Source organism: Stegostoma tigrinum, chromosome 5, assembly GCF_030684315.1.
Source record: "Stegostoma tigrinum isolate sSteTig4 chromosome 5, sSteTig4.hap1, whole genome shotgun sequence".
In the NCBI taxonomy this organism is placed as follows: Eukaryota; Metazoa; Chordata; class Chondrichthyes; order Orectolobiformes; family Stegostomatidae; genus Stegostoma; species Stegostoma tigrinum.
In genome coordinates this window covers 46484931-46507750 of record NC_081358.1, presented here as the reverse complement: position 1 = coordinate 46507750, position 22820 = coordinate 46484931, and the positions used below count along the sequence as shown (strand labels likewise).

Below are 22820 nucleotides of genomic sequence, written 5' to 3'. Positions count from 1 at the left end.
GCCCAGGTTTATCCTAACATTGGACCTTAGGTCACCATCGACATTATCTTTGCCAGCACAGATAGCCTACATGTTTCAGACCCCTAACTTCATTCATCATGTACGTTCTTGGAGAGGGTTGGATTGGGTGATGTCGAACTTCTGAGTGCCAGGGCCATGGATTCCAAGAGAATATTCCCCTTTCATGTCCTGCTTTCATGGAAAGGTTCGTGCTCTCCCTGACCTCGCCTGTAGAACCCTGAGAAATTCTAGGAATGAGGGAATTTAGTAGCTAATTTACACCCAGAAAAATCCATAAGGAGAATGTTAAAATCATATCATCTGTTTTCACGATGCTGGGTGAGGGATAAATGCCACAGGATCATTAATATTCACCTGAGAAGGTAAATGGGGCTTCCTGACCCCAGCTCTGACTGTGCAAACTCCAGTACTGCACTGGAGTTTCAGCTGATATTTTACTACTCAGGTCTGTGAAGTGGGACTTAAACCTTAAACCTTATGACTCAGCTATGAAAGTGTTATTGTGATAGACAAGAACATAGTACAGGCACCTGCATGAAGTGCTATAATTTCTATGATTCCTTTGCCCAAATGTCATCTGCAAAACAGTTTTTGATTGTATTAATTTAACACAAACTATTATCGCAAACACTCATGTATTCAGGACTTATTTTAGCGTAAAGGCATATATGTTACTATATGTTTATGTTTAAATAAAGGATGAATGGAACTTCCCCAGTTCTGAGGAAGGGTCACTGGACCCGAAATGTTAACTGTGTTTTTTCTTCACAGATGCCGCCAGACCTGCCGAGATTCTCCAGCAACTTTGTTTTTGTTCCTGATTAACAGCATCCACGGTTCTTTCTGTTTTTTTCCAGCTAATTTAGCTTTGGTGAAACCACATTCCATAATTTTACATCAATATCTGTGTATAAATTGGTCAATCATCTCAGCTGGCTGTTGGATGTACGTCATGGACTCAAGTCTGTGAATTCTGAAATTGACTCCACTTTTAAGTTTATCTTCTCAAACCAGAAAATAATTGTTTGGATCTTTTCAGGCAGCATCAGAAATACCTATGGTTTTGAAACTTCTTGGCTTGTCAGTGCCCAAAGTGAGAATTGTTACTGCTTTCTGTTCTTTGTCAGTTATTTGCTGATTCATAATGCACAGGTTAATATTTTTAAAAGTATTGAAGTTCTGACAGAATTTCCCTTCCATCTGTCTTTGCAGGTCCTTGCTTTGCTTTTTGAAGTAGAGTGCAGTGCGCGGTTTGGTTTTTTTTAATTGATCTTTCTTCTTTTCGTTTCACTTTTCTGTATCCACTTCTTTTACCTTTCGTCTTTCTCAGTTGCTATACTTTAAAAGCAACAGTCAGTGCCTGTGCAGAGTATTGGCACCAAAGTGGAAATCCTGAGTAAGTCTTGTATGGCCCTTTTGCTGGAACCAACTAACATCTTACAGTGCAAGACTCAACCAGCCAGAGGAGCATTTTTTCTTCAAATCTGCTTGTATCCTGCCAATGCTGATGAAGAGAAGTCACCCTGTGCTCTCTTAGGAGTCTTGGTGGTGCGTAGGGAAGTCTAATTGGGAATTTACTGGTAAGAAGAAGCACTACAGGATTAGACTATTGGAGAGATTGGAGAAACCTGATCTTCAGTAAAGGCAAGATACTTACAATTGTAGGTGCTGAGAACGAGGTTGCTGAGCCTTAACTTGGGTGCATTTATTAACTTCATCTCTGAGCTCAGGCAGAGTGATGTGCCGTGGAATCATACAGTACAGAAGAGGCCTTTCAGCTTATTATGTCTGTATCACCAAAAATATACTATCACCTACACTGCCTCACTTTCCCACACTAGGCCTAAAGCCTAGAATGATTGTTACAAAAATTGACTTTACACACTGCCATGTTGCTATCACCTTCCCAGTCTTTAGTGTGAACATACTGCACTACCCACCTGTCACAAGTAGTTTCTAGTGCCTGTGATGCCTTGTGTGTTTTTTAAATATGTATATTTGCTCATGTAACATACAGCACAGTTAGCAAGTTCTGTTGAGTCTGATATCCTGAAATTTACTTGCAACACTAAATATCTACATTGTACAAGACACAGACATATAGGCTTAGTCGGGGCTCTGTACTTACTGATGTTATAGTGCATGACATATTTCTAGCTGACTGACTGAAGACCCTACACTTAATCCATCACCCACAGGGAAAGAGAAAGAGTCGCAAGGTAAGGTGGGTGTCTTTATTTTAGAACAACACAGTAATTGTCTTAAAGGTACAGAATCCATGCGATAATACAACAGTTACAGTAGCCTTTGCAATAGCAGTGCAAAGCAGTCCTTCAGACATTTCTTAATATTACATGGAGTGAATTAACTTGGTTGAAGACTGACAGCTCTGCTGCTGGGGATCTCAGCAGGAGACTGAAAGGCATTAATGACTCAGAAGTTTCAGTTGAAGATTGTTGTAAATGCTTCAGTCTTGTCTTTTCCACTAATTTGCAGGGCTCCCTACTAACTAAGAGTTAGTATCTCAGTGTATCAGGAAAGGGATTTACTTGAGTTTTTTGGATAAATTCCAGATGAGCAAAACTGGACAAGTCTGAAGGCAAGGCAATGTCTGCAGGGAGTGTGATTTTCTGCTTTTGATTGTGACTGTTTTTGGGAGGCATTTACATATTGCTTACAATGCCAAAGGAAACAAAGGATAAAGGGTTGCCTCAGCTGTAATGTGTCAGATCACTGGGTAATCCAACATAAAATGCTATTTGATTAATCTTCATACCACGAAGCCTACCTGGAGATTAAAGTACCAGCTATTAACTCTAATGGTTTTCATAGGATCATATCATTGTCCGTTGATGAATTACTTTTCCACAGCTACCAATTAATTAATACCACTGGAAATGAGATTCTGCCACTGTCTCACATTCAGTGGGACCAGACTGTTAGTTTAAATTATGATAAAGGAGTTTAGACAGAGTTAAGCAAATGTAAAGGGAGTATAGTGCAGGGAAATATTTGGCTGAGAAACTGTGCAGATGAAAGGATGTAGAGGCAATTTAGGGTGAATGACATTGAAGACAGTGATAAGAATGGGACAAAATCAGAACTGAACAAAACAGCTCAATTAAACAAGGGTCTTGGAACATTTTTTGGATCTTAACAGTGTTTATTAGAGATTAACCACTTCAGGGAATCAAATAATTCTTAATTCTTAGTGTATTTCTGTGGTGATTTCAGTCCCCTTTTCCATGATGGAAGAATGTTGTACTAAAAATATATAGTGTAATTAAGATCCTCGACAAACAGTTTAACTAGATTTGAGGTTGACTGTAGCTGAAAACCTTCACATTTGTCGAAGATAAATATTTTTTAGATTATGGACACTACTTTAAAAGGCTCTGAATGTCTTTGACTAAATAATTTTCTTCAAAACAGAATGTCAATGTATGAACTTTTTGCTTCAACTGAAAGATAATTGTTCTTGATCAATTTTATGCGAGTCTGAAGCTCACATATCTGGGTAATCTAAGGTACATTTTGGATCATACATCACCCACATATGCAAACATTTAGAAATTCAGATCAGTTGTGATACAGATGAGGATATGCAAAAATCACAGTGTGCAATAGATATATAAAGTAATTTCTTGTCGTAGCTTGTGGTCAATATCCACACTGACAAGGTTTTTCATTATGCACTTATGAGGCACTTTAAGCATTTTCCTTAGTTAAAGAGGCGTAACTAAAGGCAAGCTGTTGAAGCCAGTTTAATTAACGTCATAGTAATTACAAAGTATAACACAAGACTCAGTGTGATTAATAAAAACCAAGAGGATTGCAGATGCTATAAATCAGAAAAAAAATGCTGGAAAAGCTCAGCAGGCCTGGTAGTATCTTTGGAGAGAAATCGGAATTTACATTTCTCATGCAGTTCTGAGGAAGGATCACTGGATCTGAAACATTAACTCTGGTATTTCTCCACAAATGCTGCCACACCTGTTGAGCTTTTCTAGCAATTTCTGTTTTTATTTCAGCATGCTGAATAGCTGTCTTCAGCTTGTAGTGACTCTATCAGGTTTCTGAACTAGTTTAGAGGATGAGCCATGATATTATTTAATGGTGGAAGGCTCGAGGAGCCATATGGCCAATTCTTCTCCTATTTCTCATGACCTAACAACAATGTGTTTAAGATTTTATTTCATAATGAGGTCCACTCAGGATCAGATTTACATATTGTACTTTGCACTTTAACATATACCAGTAATATATTTGCTTTCAAGATAATAAAATGTGAGGCTGTATGAACACAGCAGGCCAAGCAGCATCTCAGGAGCACAAAAGCTGACGTTTCGGGCCTAGACCCTTCATTAGAGAGGGGGATGGGGTGAGGGAACTGGAATAAATAGGGAGAGAGGGGGAGGCGGACCGAAGATGGAGAGAAAAGAAGATCGGTGGAGAGAGTATAGGTGGGGAGGTAGGGAGGGGATAGGTCAGTCCAGGGAAGACGGACAGGTCAAGGAGGTGGGATGAGGTTAGTAGGTAGCTGGGGGTGCGGCTTGGGGTGGGAGGAAGGGATGGGTGAGAGGAAGAACCGGTTAGGGAGGCAGAGACAGGTTGGACTGGTTTTGGGATGCAGTGGGTGGAGTGGAGGAGCTGGGCTGGTTGTGTCGTGCAGTGGGGGGAGGGGACGAACTGGGCTGGTTTAGGGATGCAGTAGGGGAAGGGGAGATTTTGAAACTGGTGAAGTCCACATTGATACCATATGGCTGCAGGGTTCCCAGGCGGAATATGAGTTGCTGTTCCTGCAACCTTCGGGTGGCATCATTGTGGCAGTGCAGGAGGCCCATGATGGGCATGTCATCTAGAGAATGTGAGGGGGAGTGGAAATGGTTTGCGACTGGGAGGTGCAGTTGTTTGTTGCGAACTGAGCGGAGGTGTTCTGCAAAGCGGTCCCCAAGCCTCTGCTTGGTTTCCCCAATGTAGAGGAAGCCGCACCGGTTACAGTGGATGCAGTATACCACATTGGCAGATGTGCAGGTGAACCTCTGCTTAATGTGGAATGTCATCTTGGGGCCTGGGATAGGGGTGAGGGAGGAGGTGTGGGGACAAGTGTAGCATTTCCTGCGGTTGCAGGGGAAGGTGCCGGGTGTGGTGGGGTTGGAGGGCAGTGTGGAGCGAACAAGGGAGTCACGGAGAGAGTGGTCTCTCCGGAGAGCAGACAGGGGAGGAGATGGAAAAATGTCTTGGGTGGTGGGGTCGGATTGTAAATGGCGGAAGTGGCGGAGGATGATGCGTTGTATCCGGAGGTTGGTAGGGTGGTGTGTGAGAATGAGGGGGATCCTCTTAGGGCGGTTGTGGCGGGGGCGGGGTGTGAGGGATGTGTTGCGGGAAATATGGGAGACGCGGTCAAGGGTGTTCTCGATCACTGTGGGGGGAAAGTTGCGGTCCTTAAAGAACTTGGACATCTGGGATGTGCGGGAGTGGAATGTCTTATCGTGGGAGCAGATGCGGCGGAGGCGGAGGAATTGGGAATAGGGGATGGAATTTTTGCAGGAGGGTGGGTGGGAGGAGGTGTATTCTAGATAGCTGTGGGAGTCGGTGGGCTTGAAATGGACATCAGTTACAAGCTGGTTGCCTGAGATGGAGACTGAGAGGTCCAGGAAGGTGAGGGATGTGCTGGAGATGGCCCAGGTGAACTTAAGGTTGGGGTGGAAGGTGTTGGTGAAGTGGATGAACTGTTCGAGCTCCTCTGGGGAGCAAGAGGCGGCGCCGATACAGTCATCAATGTACCGGAGGAAGAGGTGGGGTTTGGGGCCTGTGTAGGTGCGGAAGAGGGACTGTTCCACGTAACCTAAAAAGAGGCAGGTATAGCTGGGGCCCATGCGGGTGCCCATGGCCACCCCCTTAGTCTGTAGGAAGTGGGAGGAGTCAAAAGAGAAGTTGTTGAGTGTGAGGACGAGTTCAGCTAGGCGGATGAGAGTGTCGGTGGAGGGGGACTGGTCGGGCCTGCGGGACAGGAAGAAGCGGAGGGCCTTGAGGCCATCTCCATGTGGAATGCAGGTGTACAGGGACTGAACGTCCATGGTGAATATGAGGTGTTGGGGGCCAGGGAATTGGAAGTCCTGGAGGAGGTGGAGGGCGTGGGTGGTGTCACGGACGTAGGTGGGGAGTTCCTGGACCAAAGGGGAGAAAATGGAGTCCAGATAGGTGGAAATGAGTTCGGTGGGGCAGGAGCAGGCTGAGACGATGGGTCGACCAGGGCAGGCAGGTTTGTGGATTTTGGGAAGGAGATAGAAACGGGCCGTGCGGGGTTGGGGAACAATGAGGTTGGAGGCTGTGGGTGGGAGGTCCCCTGAGGTGATAAGATTGTGAATGGTGTTGGAGATGATGGTTTGGTGCTCGGGTGTGGGGTCATGATCGAGGAGGCGGTAGGAGGTGGTGTCGGAGAGTTGGCGTCTGGCCTTGGCGATGTAGAGGTCAGTGCGCCATACTACCACTGCGCCACCCTTGTCTGCGGGTTTGATGGTGAGGTTGGGGTTGGAGCGGAGGGCTGCCCGTTCTGCGGGGGAGAGGTTGGAGTGGGTGAGAGGGGTGGAGAGGTTGAGGCGGTTAATGTCTCGACGGCAGTTGGAGATGAAGAGGTCGAGGGAGGGCAGGAGGCCTGGGGGTGGTGTCCAGGAGGAGGACTTGTGTTGGAAGCGGGTGAAGGGGTCAGTGGAAGGAGGGTTAGGTTCCCGGTTGAAGAAGTAGGCATGGAGGCGAAGACGGCGGAAAAACTGCTCTGTGTCCAACCGTGACTGGTATTCGTTGATGTGTGGTTGTAGGGGGACAAAGGTGAGCCCCTTGCTAAGGACTGACCGTTCGTCCTCAGTCAGTGGGAGGTCTGGGGGGATGGTGAAGATGCGGCACGGCTCAGTGTGGCTGTCTCCTCTGGGGTTGCTGGCTGTGGAGGTTGTGGGCGGAGCGATGAGGTCGTCGGCCGTGGGCGGGGTTCCGTCGGCGTCGGCCGTGGGCGGGGTTTCGCCGGCGTCGGCCGTGGGCGGGGCTCCGTCGGCGTCGACCATGGGCGGGGTTCCGTCGGCGGTTGGAGGATCGGGGTGGGCGGCAGCAGCTGCGGTGAGGGTGGTGTGTGGGGTGTTGTACCTGGACGTGGAGGTGGTGACTGCAGCAGCGGTTCCGGAAGTTCTGTGGCCGGTGGAGGCGGATGTGACGTCATCGGTGGGGTCTCCGGCCGTGTCCTCATGGTCAATGGCGGCGGGTGCATGGTGGGGGAGGGGCAGGGCCAGAGTCGGGATTTGGGAGGCGCAGGAATCCTCTTGTGGGTGGCAGGGGCCCGTGAGTTGGTTGTACTTACGATTTTTGGTGTCCAGTAAAGCTGAGTGGAACTGGGTGTTCAGTCTGTGGATCCTGCGGAGGATGAAACACAGCAGAGGTCCTTTGCAGGTCTGGGAGAGAGAGGCTCTGAGCTGGGGCAGGCTGGATTGCAGTGCCTGGAGGTGCCAGCGCATGGCTGCAAGTGTCTGTTTCAGGACTCGCAGGGAGAAACGCTTCTGAAGGGTCTGAATATTCTGGATGTAGAGGTGGTCACGGTTGGGGCCAAATTGGGAAGGCTGAAATGTGGACCGTAGTCCCTTGGGGATGATCTGGTTCCGTAGGCAGGTGCTGAGGAAGGTGATGTGGCTGTGGTACCTGGTTTGCTTCAGGACATGGTCGAGCAGTTTCAAGGCCGAAGAGATTACAAGAGAGTTGCAATGGGAGAGAGATTCCCTGAGGTTGGTCCGGAGGGAGGAGGGTAACTTCTTCAGGTTAGGCATCCCTGGAAGAGGCTTCGCAGTGAGGTTAAAATAGTATCAGAGATAATGGGAACTGCAGATGCTGGAGAATTCCAAGATAATAAAATGTAAAATGTGCTTTCCTTTGCTTTTTAGGTACAATGAAGTCATGCATATTGCAAGCTGTCGTGATCTGTTTGTCATCTCATTTATTTAGTGGGGCTGTGCAGGATGAAAATGTAAGAGCAGGTAAGAATTCTACATAACATATCATGTTATCAGTACCATACCTCACTCAGAGGCCCTTTACCATCGCTCAAATAATCATTGTTTGAGAATTCTGAAATTATGCCATGATTATTTTATCATGCATATCAAAATCACATTATAATGGAGAAATTAAAGAAAAAAGTGGCACTTTTTGGCTTTGTTTTATAGAAAACATAGGCGACTATATATTTCCATGTTTTTTATTGAAAAGTAATGTACCTCTGACCCATGACTTACATGAATGAACATAGAAATGGATCAAAATTTTCTGCAAACCTTTGAGCTCCCTGGTCTGAATATAAGAACAGAGTTAATCATGCTACAAGTACTTTTTTAAAAAACTAGCTCTTCAAATGAGAGTGATTCTGGCAGTGCTACAGGTATTATCCAGCCCAGTTGCCCCAGGAAGCTGGTGGTGGTCTTCATTCTTGAATTGCTGCAGTCCTTTTGGTGATGTTGCCTCCATTATGGCAGTGAAAGTGAAATTCCAGAATCTTGGTCCAGCAGCATGAAGGAACGGTGATAACTCAAAACATATTGCTGGTGTATGGCATGGAGAGGAACTTGGAAATGATGGTTTCTTATGACATTGCTTCTCTCATTCTTAACCATGATGTTTGTAATGCTGGAAGTTATGAATGAATGATTTTATTTTCACGTGTATTTTATGGTTAGAGTACAATAAAATACTGTGAAAATCTTTCCTTTGGTGTCATTTCAATAATATATGTATCAGGATTAAAAAAGTGTTGAAGAGATTCCATCAGTCCTGAGCCAGCTTAGCACCATCGATGACGCCTCCATCACCATCTTTTGTCCACTGCTTTGTCGTCGTCCAAACTGGACCCAAACAAGTTGCCGATACTCAGGCACCATCGTTCACCGATACTCCTCTACCTTGTTGCCGCCCACATCGGACCAACCAATATCAGAGTCGCATCTCTCGCTGCTGGGCCCACCTTGTTGACGTCACTGTGATGCCTTTCCACTACCGCTTCGCCACTGCCAGGCCCTGATCCAACCCAGCAACAAAGCCACCAGTCCTCAGGTGCCATATTTTGCTGCTGGGCCCACCTCGCTGATGTTGTCTCCACCGGAGCAGCTGCCGATTACGATGCAAGGTTCTATGCTTGCCCTGGGAAAGTAAGGAAGGGCTCAATCACTGTGCTCATTCATCTCTGCGCTGCGCCCACACAGGGCTCGCACACTGAGCCGGCTTGAAATCCGTGCTGGGTTCTCACTGCCGCCAATGCTGTCTGAGCTCAGGACATGAGGTAAGTAAAGATATAGAGGGACAAAGAAAAAGAGAAAAGAGAAAAAAAAACAGAAAGAATTGAAATTCAGTCAGAACAGATGAGCTCCAGCTCAGTATTCTGCTGCCTTCTTGTTCTTTGCATCTAGCATTCAAATAAAGTTAGCCTGTACGTGGTACATGTTGCTGCCACAGCAAGCTGATGATGAAAAGGATGGATATTCTGTTTAGCAGTGGGTGGAGGGTAGCAAACAAACAAAGTACAGTAAATCAGGTGGTGATGAGATTCATGAATGTTGCAACCAAACCCGTCTGCACAAGCAGTGAGTACTCTGTGGGATTGCTGAATTGAGCCTTGTAGATGGTGGAGTGATGTTAGGATCTGTGACATTCATTACAGAGTATCCTCACTTTGACAACATAGTGGATTTGATAAGACTAAGCTTCCAACTAGTCCAGGATGTTTGTGGCAGAGAAACAGATCATTGTGTGTGTTTCGTGATCAGGGATGGTATGTGAATAGACAATAGGATTTTGCCTTTTCTGAGGTCATCATTACTGATTTATATCTTATTTGCTACTTGTCAGTGCAAACTTGGATATTGTCCACGGCCTAATGCAGGTTGGCATTGGCAGATTCATTCCCATATGAATTGTTGACTTGTTGAAAAAAATCCTTAAATCATTTATGTTCTGTATTTCTTGATATTTAACAATAGCGTGGACCTTGCATTCCCATACTTTTTCACATTATTGGAGGTCATGATTACCATTTTGAACGGGATGTTTTGATCAAATGGAGACCAATGGAACGAGGGGAACTGTGCAAGTAACAAATAACGTTTTGGTTGCTTGTACCTTAATAAAGTCTTCATTGCAGGCCTTTGAGCAACAATCATGCTTTCAACTCCATATACATCGGGTGGCATTGTGCAACAGATTTAGAAGTAACCTTGGTGGGATGCTTTGCCAACAGCAGAAATATCATTTTTGTTTCCACATAAATATTTAGGATTTTCATTAATTATTTCTGATCTGTCAACAGGATGCAGAACAGCAGTGAATGACTTGGTTTTCATTATGGATGGATCTTGGAGTGTAGGATCTAACAACTTTGAAATAGCAAAAACGTGGCTTGTTAATGTCACAAGTGGCTTTGATATTGGACCTGAATACACTCAAGTAGCCGTTGTCCAGTACAGTGACACCCCACGTCTGGAGATTTCATTTGGCCAATTCCTGATCAATAAAGAACTAATTGCTGGAATAGAAAGTATTCAATACCTTGGTGGAAATACTCAAACGGGTCGTGCTATTAAGTTTGCAACAGAGATTGTTTTTCCGTCTTCACAAAGAAACAAGACAGCTAAAAACAAAATTGCTGTTGTCGTCACAGATGGAAAGTCTCAAGATGATGTTGTTGATGCTTCTGTTGAAGCACGTTCTAACAAAATTATCCTGTTTGCTGTTGGAGTTGGATCTGAAATAACCGAATCAGAGCTTAAAATGATTGGCAACAAACCCTCTACAACTTATGTCATATTTGCTGATGATTACAGAACTATAGACAGAATTAAGGAAGCAATGCAGCAGAAGATATGTGAAGGTGAGTGCTAACTTACCTTAATTATTTGGTGTCGTCGCAGCAATTTAGCCGCGTTCTGATAGGACATTTTGCATTTGAGTTTTCATGGTTGTAATTTACCAAAAATTCCAGAGCTTTTCCACTTCTGCAAAGCTCAAAAATGCAGCCCAGAAGCAAATTGCTTCATTAATGGCTAGGAAAGAGATGATCTGGTTTAGCTTGTCATTTATTTACATTTTATCATCCATGAGATAGTCATAAAATGACAGGGAAGGATAGAGACGTCTACGCTGAAGAAGACCCACCCTCATGTATGGAGGAAGATGTGTACTGTTAAATTGTTTACAGGATGTTGATTGGAAGAGCTAAACTCTGAAATATAAATAATTCATGCACTTATCAACAATCCATTGAAAACAGGAATAAAAATATCTGGCGATCTGTCCACTGATCCTCTCGAAGTTTCCAGCAAATCCTTTGGTCCTTTTAATTATTAACAGTGACCACAAACATACTTACATAGTTTGACATTATCACGAAGCACACCTTGAGACCTGTGGCAGTGAAATGACTGGATTTCTTCCTACTGTCCGTATACAGAAAAAGAAAATTGTTAATTATTGCTTAGTTTCTCCCTTTTCATCGCTGCATTCCCTCCCATTCTTCCTGGGTTTACATCAGTCAGGTAGGATTACATTATTGAGTCTTTCATGGTGCCCTTGATAGCTTTTGCAGAGAATCACCACCAATGCCGTAACTCTGCAGTATGACGGCTTTTTGGTTTTCATCCACACAGGATATCCCAGTTATGTGTGGTACACCAGCTATGAATCAATCGAGGGTTGTTCTTTCTAGATATACATCAGTTGTAAAGGTATTTATTAATCTGTAAATTCACCACAAATTATTTGTGGAGAATCGACCCAGTTACCCTATAACCTCTCCAGATGTACTGACTGATGACCCCTTGGTTTAACATCACATCCGAAAGAAACCAACTTTGAAAATGCAGTACTGCCCCAGTATTACTCTGATGTGTTGGTTTATATTGTGTTCAATGAGTGCGTTAAGACATGAATCCATAACTTCTGACAAGCATTGTGTCATAACTGTGCTAGATTCACATTTTGAAACAAACAGACGCTGTTGCACTTTTTATTGAATCTGATAATCTCCACCTACCCTCAATGCAGCAGCTGGGACTAATTTGTAACTCTTAAAAATGCATTGCCAAACTCTTGAAGATATTTTGAAACAATGTCTTTGCAAGTGCCACAATAATTCCTCCCTTTTGTGGGAAAATAATATTAACTGACATTTCTCAGTGTCTACCTCATAGGTCAGTTTATGCTTGTGCATATAGCCGTTCCTGTTCATTCTGAGCCCAAATGGCTATTTTATGAGAACACAGCTATCTTTCTCTTACAATTCCATTATCTGTTATCTTTCTTCATTTAAGACAGGAAGTTCCTTGAATACCTTAAAAGATATTGCAACCAGAGATTATAATGGTTGCAATCTTGTAACAGTATTTCTGTAATAGTGGATCAACCAACAAATATAAGTTGCAGATATGGGTTTAAGCATAAGTATTATAATCCTACTTCATTCTTCCAAATAAGATCTTTCGCTGTCCCTTGAACATTTTCACACAAGTGTTGCCAAACTTCTGGGAATTTTTAGGAGTCTCCCAGGATTTAAGAACGGTGTGCTGAGGCTAGTCTGTCCGATCCTAGAGAAAGTCTTGAGTTGGTCACAATAGGACTTCCTTATTAATCCAGTGCTCCAAAGAGAAGAGGCAGGGTTTGGGTAAACTGGCAGAAGAGGTTTGCAGGCCTGAATGGACTGTTGTTATTCCGATCATTATAAATTATTGCCTGTTTTTTCATATGCTTAGTGAAATCAAGTAATCTGGAGTATAATGTTGTCCTTAAGTCCAATTTGGCATGTAGAAACAGTGCTTAAAATAAACTTGGCTTGATTTGTAAGGGCTCTTTTGTTGAATATCCCAGCCTTTTGACTGATGCCAAGGTTGTTACATGGATAGGAAACATAGTATCTGTGTGATAGATTTCTTTAAATGTTCAATTGTGGAATATCCTGTACAAATGAGTGGTGCCAGACATTACAAAAGGAAATTGTGATAATATTCTGGATCTACACAGAAACCATGATGGCATAGAGCCATCCTTACTGTTATTGTAAAAAACATGAAAAAATAATTCGTCCATTAATACAACAAACGCCCAGGTAAAATAATAATATATTTATTTTCAATTTTGTTGAACTGTTTTGAATATAGTTAATTTTTCTGGGTTTCTGTGGCTTTGATTTGATTTATTGTAGTGATATGTACCCAAATACAGTGAAAAGCTTTGTTTTGCAAGCAGCATACAGGTAGATCATAGCAAACAAGGATATATTGATCATAGGCTGCATAGACAGAGCGAAGCATACAGGTCACACTGCACAGGAGGTGCAAGATCAACATTAGCAACATCAGCATTACCGCTGCAACTGGATCCTCAGCTTTATGCCCTTCAGGCTGCATGCAATAAGGATAGGTAACTGCACTTCCTCAAAAACACTCAGCACTGGAGCCCCCCCAAGAATGCATCCTCAGCCTCCTACTTTACTCCCTGTACATCTACAATAGTGTTGCCAAATTCCAAACGAACACCATCTACAAGTTCGCTACTGACACCACCGTAGTGGGATGGATATCTAACAATAACAAGTCAAAATACAAGAGGGAGATAGAGTGCTTGGTGATGTGGTGCAATGAAAACAATCTGTCTCTCAACATCAGCAAAACTAAAGAACTAATCATCGACTTCAGAAAGAAAGGAGGAGAACATGTCCCCATCTATATCAATGGAACTGAGGTTGAGAGGTTGAAGAGCATCAAGTTCCTAGGAGTAACGATAACTGACGACCTGTCCTGGACTTCCCACATAAATGCGATAAGAAGACACAACAGCACCTCTTTGTCCTCAGACAGCTCAGGAAATTTGGAATGCCAATAATGCCCCTCATCAACTTCTACAGATGTACCACTGAAAGCATACTGTCCTGGCGCATAACGGCCTGGTATGGCAAATTCTCTGCTCAGGACCGTAAGAAACTATGGAAGGTGGTGTGCACAGTCCAGATAATCATGGACGCCAACCTTCTATCCATGAGCTCTATTTACATGGCTCGCTGCCAACATCACCAAAGACCCATTGCACTCCAGTAATGACCTCCTACAACTCTTCCATCAGGCTGAAGATACAGAAACCCGAACACACACACGCAAGCAGGTTCAGGAACAGCTTCTTTCCGGCCATTATGGCCATTTTCCTGTTGAATGGACTCTAGCCTCAAATAATGAAACCGACAATATAACCTGTACGCCTCTAAGTCTTTTTGATCTCTACATCCTTTGCTTGCTGTGATCTACCTGTACCGCTCATAAACAAAGATTTTCATCATATTTCGGTGCATATGACAATATAATCAAATCAAACCAGTTAGAGAATCCATTCGGCAGTCTCATAATGGCAGGCATGAAGCTGTCCTTGAACCTGTATGTGCATGTGTTCATGTTTCTGTATCTTCTGCTTGACAAAAGAGGTTGCAAGACAGTATTACTGGGGTGGGAGGTGTCTTTGATGATATTGGCAGCTTTTCCATGGCAACGGCAAATGTAAATAGGGTCCAGAGATGAGAGGTTGGCTTCCGTGATGGCCTGGGCTGTGCACACAACGTTTTGTAGTTTCTTACGGTCCTGGGCAGAGCAGTTGCCATACCGGGCCATTAAACACTCAGGTAGAATGGTTTCTGTGGTGCATCTGTTGGTGAGGGACCTTATGGACATGCCAAATTTCCTGAGCCACGTGAGGAAGAAGAGGCGTTGTTGTGCCCTCTTGATCGTCGCATCTATGTGGGAAGCCCAGGACAGATTGTTGGTTACTGTCACTCCGAGGAACTTGACTCTGTCAACCCTCTCCACCTTCGCTCCATTAATGTAGATGGGTGTGTGTCCTCCTCCTTTCTTCCTGAAGTCAATGATCAATTCTTTTGCTTTGCTGACATGAAGAGAAAGGTAGTTGTCATTGCACCATGACACCAAGCCCTCAACCACCTTCCTGTATTCTAACATTGCTCTTTGATATCCATCCCACCATGGTGTTGTTATCAGCAAACTTGTAGATGGTGTTCATTCAGAATTGGGTTTTGCAGTACTGGGTGCACAGGGAATACAGTGCGGTGCTGAGAATGCATCCTTGGGATTATGGGTTGTCGGGGAGGTGGTGCCGTTGTCTATCTTCACTGATTACGGTCTGTGGGTCAGGAAGCTCAGGATCCAGTTCCAGAGTGCGGAGCCGAGACTGAGGTCTCAGAGTTTTGAGGTTAGGCTGGAGGGGATTTTGATGTTGAAAGCAGAGCTGTAGTTGATGAGTAGGAGCCTAACTTAGGTGCCCTTGTTATCCAGATGTTCCAGGGATGAGTGTAGGGCTAGGAAAATGGCATCTGCTGTGGACCTGTTTCATCAGTAGGCAAATTATGAGGGATCAAGGCAGGCTGGGAGACTAGAGTTGATGTCAGCCATGACCAGGCTCCCGAAGCATTGTTCTGTTCCTGGGATAATGCTGTTCTCAGCCAATATCAGATCCAGTTAAAAGCAATCCCCTTCATAAATTGGAAAGTAATGGAAGGAGTGCCACGGGATATGGATAGGTGTGTAAATATTTTTCGTCACAGACATAACAGGGATAAATGAAATCAATAAGATGAGTTTTCAAGAGCCAGGTGATTTACTTTAGCATGGTAGGCCACAATTTATGTCAGTCAGTTTTTCTAATCCCAACACAGTAAAAGACCTTTTGAAAAAACAACAGTTCTGATGTCTGTCATAATAAGTATGTAGTATAAGAGAAAAATATCATGACCCTATCTAACTTGGACATTTATTTAACCTTATTTCTTTATGTAGACTTACATTGCCAGTGCAATACTGAGGGAGTGCTACACTGCTGGAAGTGCTGTTATTTCGATGTTAAACCAAGGTTCTGTCTGCCTTCTCAGGTGGATGAAAATATTCCCATGGCACCATTTCTAAATAGAGGAGAATTATTCCTGGTGTCCTGGTCAATATTTAGCTAACAATATACAGCCAAAAGCAAATTATTTGGTTATAATCATGTTTCTGTTTTGGAATATTAGATTCCCTACAGTGAAGAAACAGGCCCTTTGGCCCATCAAGTCTGCACCAAGCCTCCAAAGAGCATCCCACCCAAACCACCAATACTACGGGGCAATTTAGCATGGCCAATTCACCTAACCTACACATCTTTGGTCTGCGGGAGGAAACTTGAGTACCCAGCAGAAACAGAGAGAACAAGCAAACTCCTCTTAGACAATTACCTAAGGCTGGAATCAAACCTAGGACCCTGGCACTGTGAAACCAGCAGAGCTAACTATTGTGCCTCCATGCCACCTATCTTGCTGTATGTAAATTGTCTCATGTGTTTCCTACATTGCAATGTACGCTGGACTTCAAAAGTACCTAAGTGGCTGTAAAATGCTTTGTGACATTATGATAGTGGGATATGTGCCTTGTAAGCAGAAGATCGTTCTTTATTTTGAACATTTATGTGTATGAGGAAAAACCAGAAAGGTACATTTTTAAGGAAATGGAAGGTTGTAAAAATAATTGCTTCCTATTATACTCTCACAGTTTAAGGTTGTCAACAATCTCAAAATATCTGGATGTCTCTTGAGACCAAAGCTATTGGTACTATACTAGAAACCTGAGAGAGAAGTAGATCTCCGTGCCTCTGTACTCCCTTCTCCCTTTCTCCAATATGTTTCCCACAACCCACTCATTTACCTTCTCAGATTAAATGGTGGTAATTGAGTTTGACATTTTGTTGTGCTGCCCTAATGCCTCTGCTGACTCCTCAAAGTCACTTACCCATTCATCCTTACAGTTAAGAACACCAAAGTCATGGAAGTCTATAGTGCAACAAAAGGCCCATTGGCTGATTGAGTTTGTACTGGTCAAGCCATGCACCTTACAATTTTAGTCCCATTTTCTAGCAATTTGGCCCATTGCCTTTATGCCTTGCCCTACCTCTGGTGTACATGTAAATACTTTCTAAACGTTATCAGGGTTTCTGCCTCTACTACCCTCACAAGCAGTGAGTTCCAGATTCCCAACAACCTCTCAGTGAAAAATAAATCCTCATGTCCCCTCTCAGCCTCCTGACCCTTTCCTTAAATTTAAGCTGCCTGGTCACTGAATCACTCCACCAAATGGGAAATGTTCCTTCCTGTCTACCCTATCTGTAGGCCCTCATAATTTTATACATCTCAATCATATTCCCCTCAGTCTCCTCTGCTCCAAGGAAAACAATCCCAGTATTTCGAATCTGTCTTAGTAAGTGAAATTCCCCATCCTGAGCAACATCTTGATAAATCTCCTCTGCACCCTCCCTTGTGCAGTGACAGCCCTCCTACACTGTGGATTCCAGAACTGCGCCCAGTGCTCTAGCTGTGGCCTAACCAATGTTTTATGTTTCAGCATAATATCCCTGCTCTTTAAATTTATGTCTCGGCCAATAAAAGCAGGAATCGCATATACTTTTTGAACCATTTCAACTAAAGGGGCTGGTGTATGGGCACACCAAGGTTCCTCTGATCCTCATTACATTCCAGAGTCTTACTGTTCATCATGTATTTGCTTGTCTTGTTTATCGTCCCCAAGTGCATCGTCTCATAATTATATGGATTGAGCTCCATTTGCCGCTGATCACACTTCTGACTAGCCAATCTACATTATTTTGAAGGTATCCTCCTCACTATTTTCCAACCCGACAATTTTTGTTCATTCCGCAAACTTTTCGACTGACTGTCTTATATTCAAGTCTAAATAGTTTATATACACCACAAACAGCGACAGCATCAACTCTGATTCCTGTGGAACCCCACTGGATGGATGTAGACATCCAGTCACAAAAACACCTTTGACCATCACCCTCTGTTTCCTGTGCTCAGCCAATTCTGGATCCAATTAGCCAAATTTCCCTGGGTCCCATGGTCTTTTATTTTCAATATGAAGTGGGAAATTTTAAAAGAAAGGAGCACAACAATATTTCTATTTAGAGCTTTCATAACTCTTGGACACCTAAAAGTACTTTGCAACCAATTAGGTACTTTTGAATTGTAGTCATGGTAGTATATTGAAAGATGCAGCAGCCATTTTTTTTTACAGCAATGATCCACAAATAGCAATGGAACAAATGACCAGATATTGACTTCTTTTTTATGATCTTAGGGGATAAATGTTAGTCAAAATGCTAGGAGCACTTGCCAGTACTTCGAAAAGTATCACAGAACTCATAAATTTCAACCAAATAAAAAATTGGCTAACTGCTAAAAGATCAAAGAATGTAAAGCAGAAAACATCAGAAATGAAAACATGAATGAGTTGTGACTATGATTTCCAAATTTCACAGAACTCCCAGTCTTCTCTGGGACTAAAAGATTAAATTCCGAGGCAATAGAATATTTTGTGCCTTGTTTACAGTATGCAGGCCAACTTCCTGTCCATTGAGAATGGAAAGCAACTGTTGGACTGTGGAAATGTGGGTGATAGTTGGCCTCCACTGTTGTGAGATCACTTTGAGGGAATATATGAATGATCAAGGCGCTAGGACGTAAAGCAATGTGTCATCAGTGATGCATATGAGTAATTGCAGCCATTGCAGTGAGTTGCTGAATCCCTCAAGTTTACCTGCTTTTTGCGCTATTGTGTAATGTGTGTCAGTTGCAGTCTTCAAACAAATTGAACCTATTTATAGTTTACAATCACGTATGGGTGATTGGTAAGTTTGCATTTAAGGAACCCAGAAACACAATTTGGCAGTGATGTTATAAGTATGAAGACCAAAGAACAGGGCTGCAGACATAATTGTTGCTGCAAAGAGGCTGTATGAGTATTAAAACCTTGGGAGGAAGAGTCCCTTAATAGGTAAGATTTCGCAGAACAGTGAGTACCTTATTTGGGGAGACAGCTTGATCAATTCAGAGTTGCACTGTGCAATCAGTTTTGAATTGGGTAGAAAAACTCCAGGTCCATTGAGCTGTTCTTGGGTCCCATGCCTGTACAAATGACAAAAAAGTATGAAATTGAAAAATAATGAGTGTGGCTATATCTTGAAATGCAGCCATAAAAGAGGGACCTTTTTTTTTAAAAAATGGCATCTTCTTTGCTGAATCTCTCCTGGTGTAGAGGGGTTACGAATACCCTATGCTTGGGAGTTTGAAAGTTTATCAGTATGAAAGGGTAGGTCCAATCAACATGTAAGCATTTTAAATTGAGGATTGAATAATGCTATTCAGATTTATCTGTCACAGAACAACAATCGCTGAAAATAAATTATAGCTAATTGGAAGCAAGCAGCTGCATGGAATCAACACTTCGGACCTGCCTGAGGAAGATGAGGTAGTCTCTGGTAAACTTTAGAACATGTTACAAAACAAGCTTTGTATTAGTAAAATTGAATTTCAGAATGCACCAATGGGAGCTGATGGTTGACAGGTAACTGCCGCCACAGGAATCAACTATTGAAAGAGCACAGACTACAGTTACTAAAGCCTAAATGCTTGAATGGGTAATGGGATAAAAATTGCCTCAAAGCTGATCAAAGTCTTCTGAAAATAACTTTCTGGAGAAGAAGAATGATCACGATATTGTCATACTACTAAAAGATTTCAGAAAATATGAGTCATCCTTGCTGAATGGGAACTGGGTAATGTGTCAGCCAAGGCCATTGCATAGTATGCTGAGTGGGAGATGAGAGTCGCCAATGCAGGAAACCTGACTCTGGAGTTGCAATCAGGAGGACCATCAGCACTTGTTTAAGTTGTGTGAACAGGTATTGTCGGAAGAAACATGTTCTGTCGTATTACAACCCAAGAAAGGAAGCAGTCTTGGAGGTCAATTCATCTCCAAAAGGGTTATGAGCATATCTTATGCAAGGTGAAAAGCCACCTGCATTTGCCTCCAAACATCTTTGGCAAAAGCAATCCAACTATTCAAAAATGAAAGGTGAGACACTTGTTCTGGTGTCTCAAGATTTCACACATACTTATTTGATAGATGAGTTGTTATGGAAACTGACTGCAAACAATTGGAAATAATTTGGCACAAGGTACTGACAGGTGCACACCCAGATTACAGTGACTTGAAGTAAAAATGAAGTGCCACCTTCTATGAAGTCACCGATGAAGTAGGTAGCAAGCTAATTACTTAGCTGTCCAGAGAGCTGTTCTGGCAACTCGTCTGAAGGTGTCAAGGGAGATTAAAGGGGAGAAATGCACTACAAATGGATTATCCAGAGATCATAGAATCTTTAGAATCTCTACAATATAGAGGCCCTTCGACCCCTCATGTCTGCACCAGCCCTCCAAAAAGCAGTACACCAGATCCCCATAACTGCACGCGTTTTATTGAAACCATGGCTAATCCACCTGGTCTGCACATCCCTGGACACTACAGGCAATTTTGAGTGGCCGGTCTCCCTAATCCACACAACGTTTGACTGTGGGAGGAAGTTAGAGCACCTGGTAGAAACCCACGTAGACACAAGGAGAACGTGCAAACTCCACACAGCCGTTTCCCTGAGGCTGGACTCACACTGGGTCCATGGCACTGTGAGGCAGTTGCGGTAACCTCTGAGCCAGCCTGTTGCCCAACCTATTTTCTATGTAAACAGTTTTGCAACTGCTGTACTATGTATTTTCACTCTTAAGTTATGTGATGTGAACTTTAGGGGAAAAAAAAGCTTGTTGGATTATCTATTTAAGAGAAGATGCAAATGATCAAGAAACCAGAATATAAAGTGAGAAGTAACCAGCAGCCACTTAATTATAACTCACTCAGAGTTAGTAAGAACTGCAGATGTTGGAGTCAGAGATAACACAGTATGGAGTGGAGGAACACATCAGGTCAGGCAGCTTTCTTGTTTCTTTGATGCTGCCTGGCCTGCTGTGTTCCTCCAGCTCCGCACTGTGGTATCTCTGCTACTTAATTATATATTGAAGTGGTTGCAGCTATTGCTAAGAGATGCTGTGGTTGCTGAGTTTCTACATTATACCAGTTTGTGAGCTATTCTGTAACGTGTATGTATTATACACATATATACATAACATATATATTAGTTGGAGTGTTGAAATAAATTGAATTTACTTATAAATTACTAATCTTGTGTGGTTAAATCAGTGAGTTTGGATGAGGAACCCAGCAACACAACAAACAACAGCACTTGGGTAAGTGTAGATAATGTAGTTTTCAGGGTGTTTTCCTGGTATAAAAGCAGGAAAGATTTTGAGAATAGGTCTAACTTTGACTATGTGGCCTAGTCGATTAGAAAGGAAAAATAAACGTACTGATTTTGATTGACCTACTTCTAGAGCTTAACTCACTTGACTTTGAAATGAAAGTTGCAGTCTTGGCTGTATGATATCATGAGAACTCAAACATATATTGTAAAATAACAGAACCCACTGGATTTTCTGATGACCAGGCTAAAGATGGAGAACATGGAATGCAAGTGTGGCATTGGTGGGTAAATGATCTGGTCTGTTTTAAATGCTAAGCTACCAGGTTTCAGCTGAGCAGATAGGTTGGAAATCAACTGCATGGTTGAAGAGTTAAAATCGTTCTTCACCTACTTTCAGTTGCCATGATCTCTGGACACACCTTTTGCAGCGAAGTGATCCTTCTTGTCAAAGACCAGCTGCTTTTTGCTGAGCTAAAATTTTCATGCAAGGCTGCGTAATTGTAACTGATGAAGAGATAACATAAATATGGCTTTTGGGAAGACAAGGCGTGCGTGAATCTAATCTAATTTAATCTAATCTTGTGTGCACTTAACAATATGAAGCAGGCTGTTATACAGAACAAATATTGACCTCATTCTGTTTCATTTGTTTATCAGAATCGGTATGTCCTACAAGAATTCCTGTAGCTGCACGTGATGAGAAAGGTTTTGAATTAATTGTGGGCTTTAAAATACCACAAAAAGCTCAGGAAATATCTGGATCATTGACGACAGAAGCAGGTTTCTTATTGACATCTCAAACAGACGTGACAGAGAATACTAGGTATGGCTTACTTTTGAAACACTAATAATATGTATAAGCCTTTCCTAATTCACAAAATAAATGACAGGAAAATAAATCAAGTCCATACTGTAACATGTCAAAAACACATCTAAGGCCAAGGTTTTCAGCTGCTGGAACTAATGTAGGAAGTACACTTTAGCCTGTACTTTTCTTTAATGGAATTAACCGCAATTTTATCAGTATATCTGAACTACTTGATCCTGAGGAAGTCCCCACTTTTCTTTTATCCTTAGACCATGCAAATCCAACTTGACCAAAATGTTTTCTTTGAAAACCAGTAAAATCATAATTCCATGATTTTGAAACTACAGCATTTATTTCAGATTAGACTAGTGATAATTTTGCGGGATTTTTAAAGTTAAAATGGAGACTTTCTCTTGGAAAGCGTAATATGTGCGAATAACTAAAAGGAAATTGTGTTATATGGAACATCAGCAGTAGATTGCATGGGAAGTCCTGAATAATATGATGAGAATTAACAAATGTTCAAGAAAAATCTCCTTTGAAAAGTCTCGGTATTTTGCCAAGGAATATTGTTCTTAGATGAAAATTTGTAGAGACCTCATACAGGAAATTTAATCACGTGCTTTTACAGACATTACTGTAATAATTTAAGCTGAACTGACATATTGAAACCAAGGTAAGCATCTAATGGCAAAGTAATCTGTACTCGTATCTCTACAACATTAGAAACAGTTAATGTTAAACAGTTACATCATTTAAGAAAAGATAAATGGAAACTCTGTTT

General features: G+C 42.6%; 1 protein-coding gene across 1 annotated transcript in view; it reads left to right on the top strand.

The window, feature by feature from the left end:
- Nucleotides 1–22820, top strand: part of LOC125451411 (collagen alpha-1(XXI) chain-like) — a 161392-nt gene that overhangs the window by 5503 nt on the left and 133069 nt on the right. Inside the window, exons 2-4 of the mRNA XM_059646342.1 lie at nucleotides 7947–8039; nucleotides 10358–10918; nucleotides 21886–22051. Coding sequence (XP_059502325.1) covers nucleotides 7952–8039; nucleotides 10358–10918; nucleotides 21886–22051 — 815 coding nt within the window. The 5' untranslated portion in view covers nucleotides 7947–7951. The remainder of the gene's footprint in view (nucleotides 1–7946; nucleotides 8040–10357; nucleotides 10919–21885; nucleotides 22052–22820) is intronic.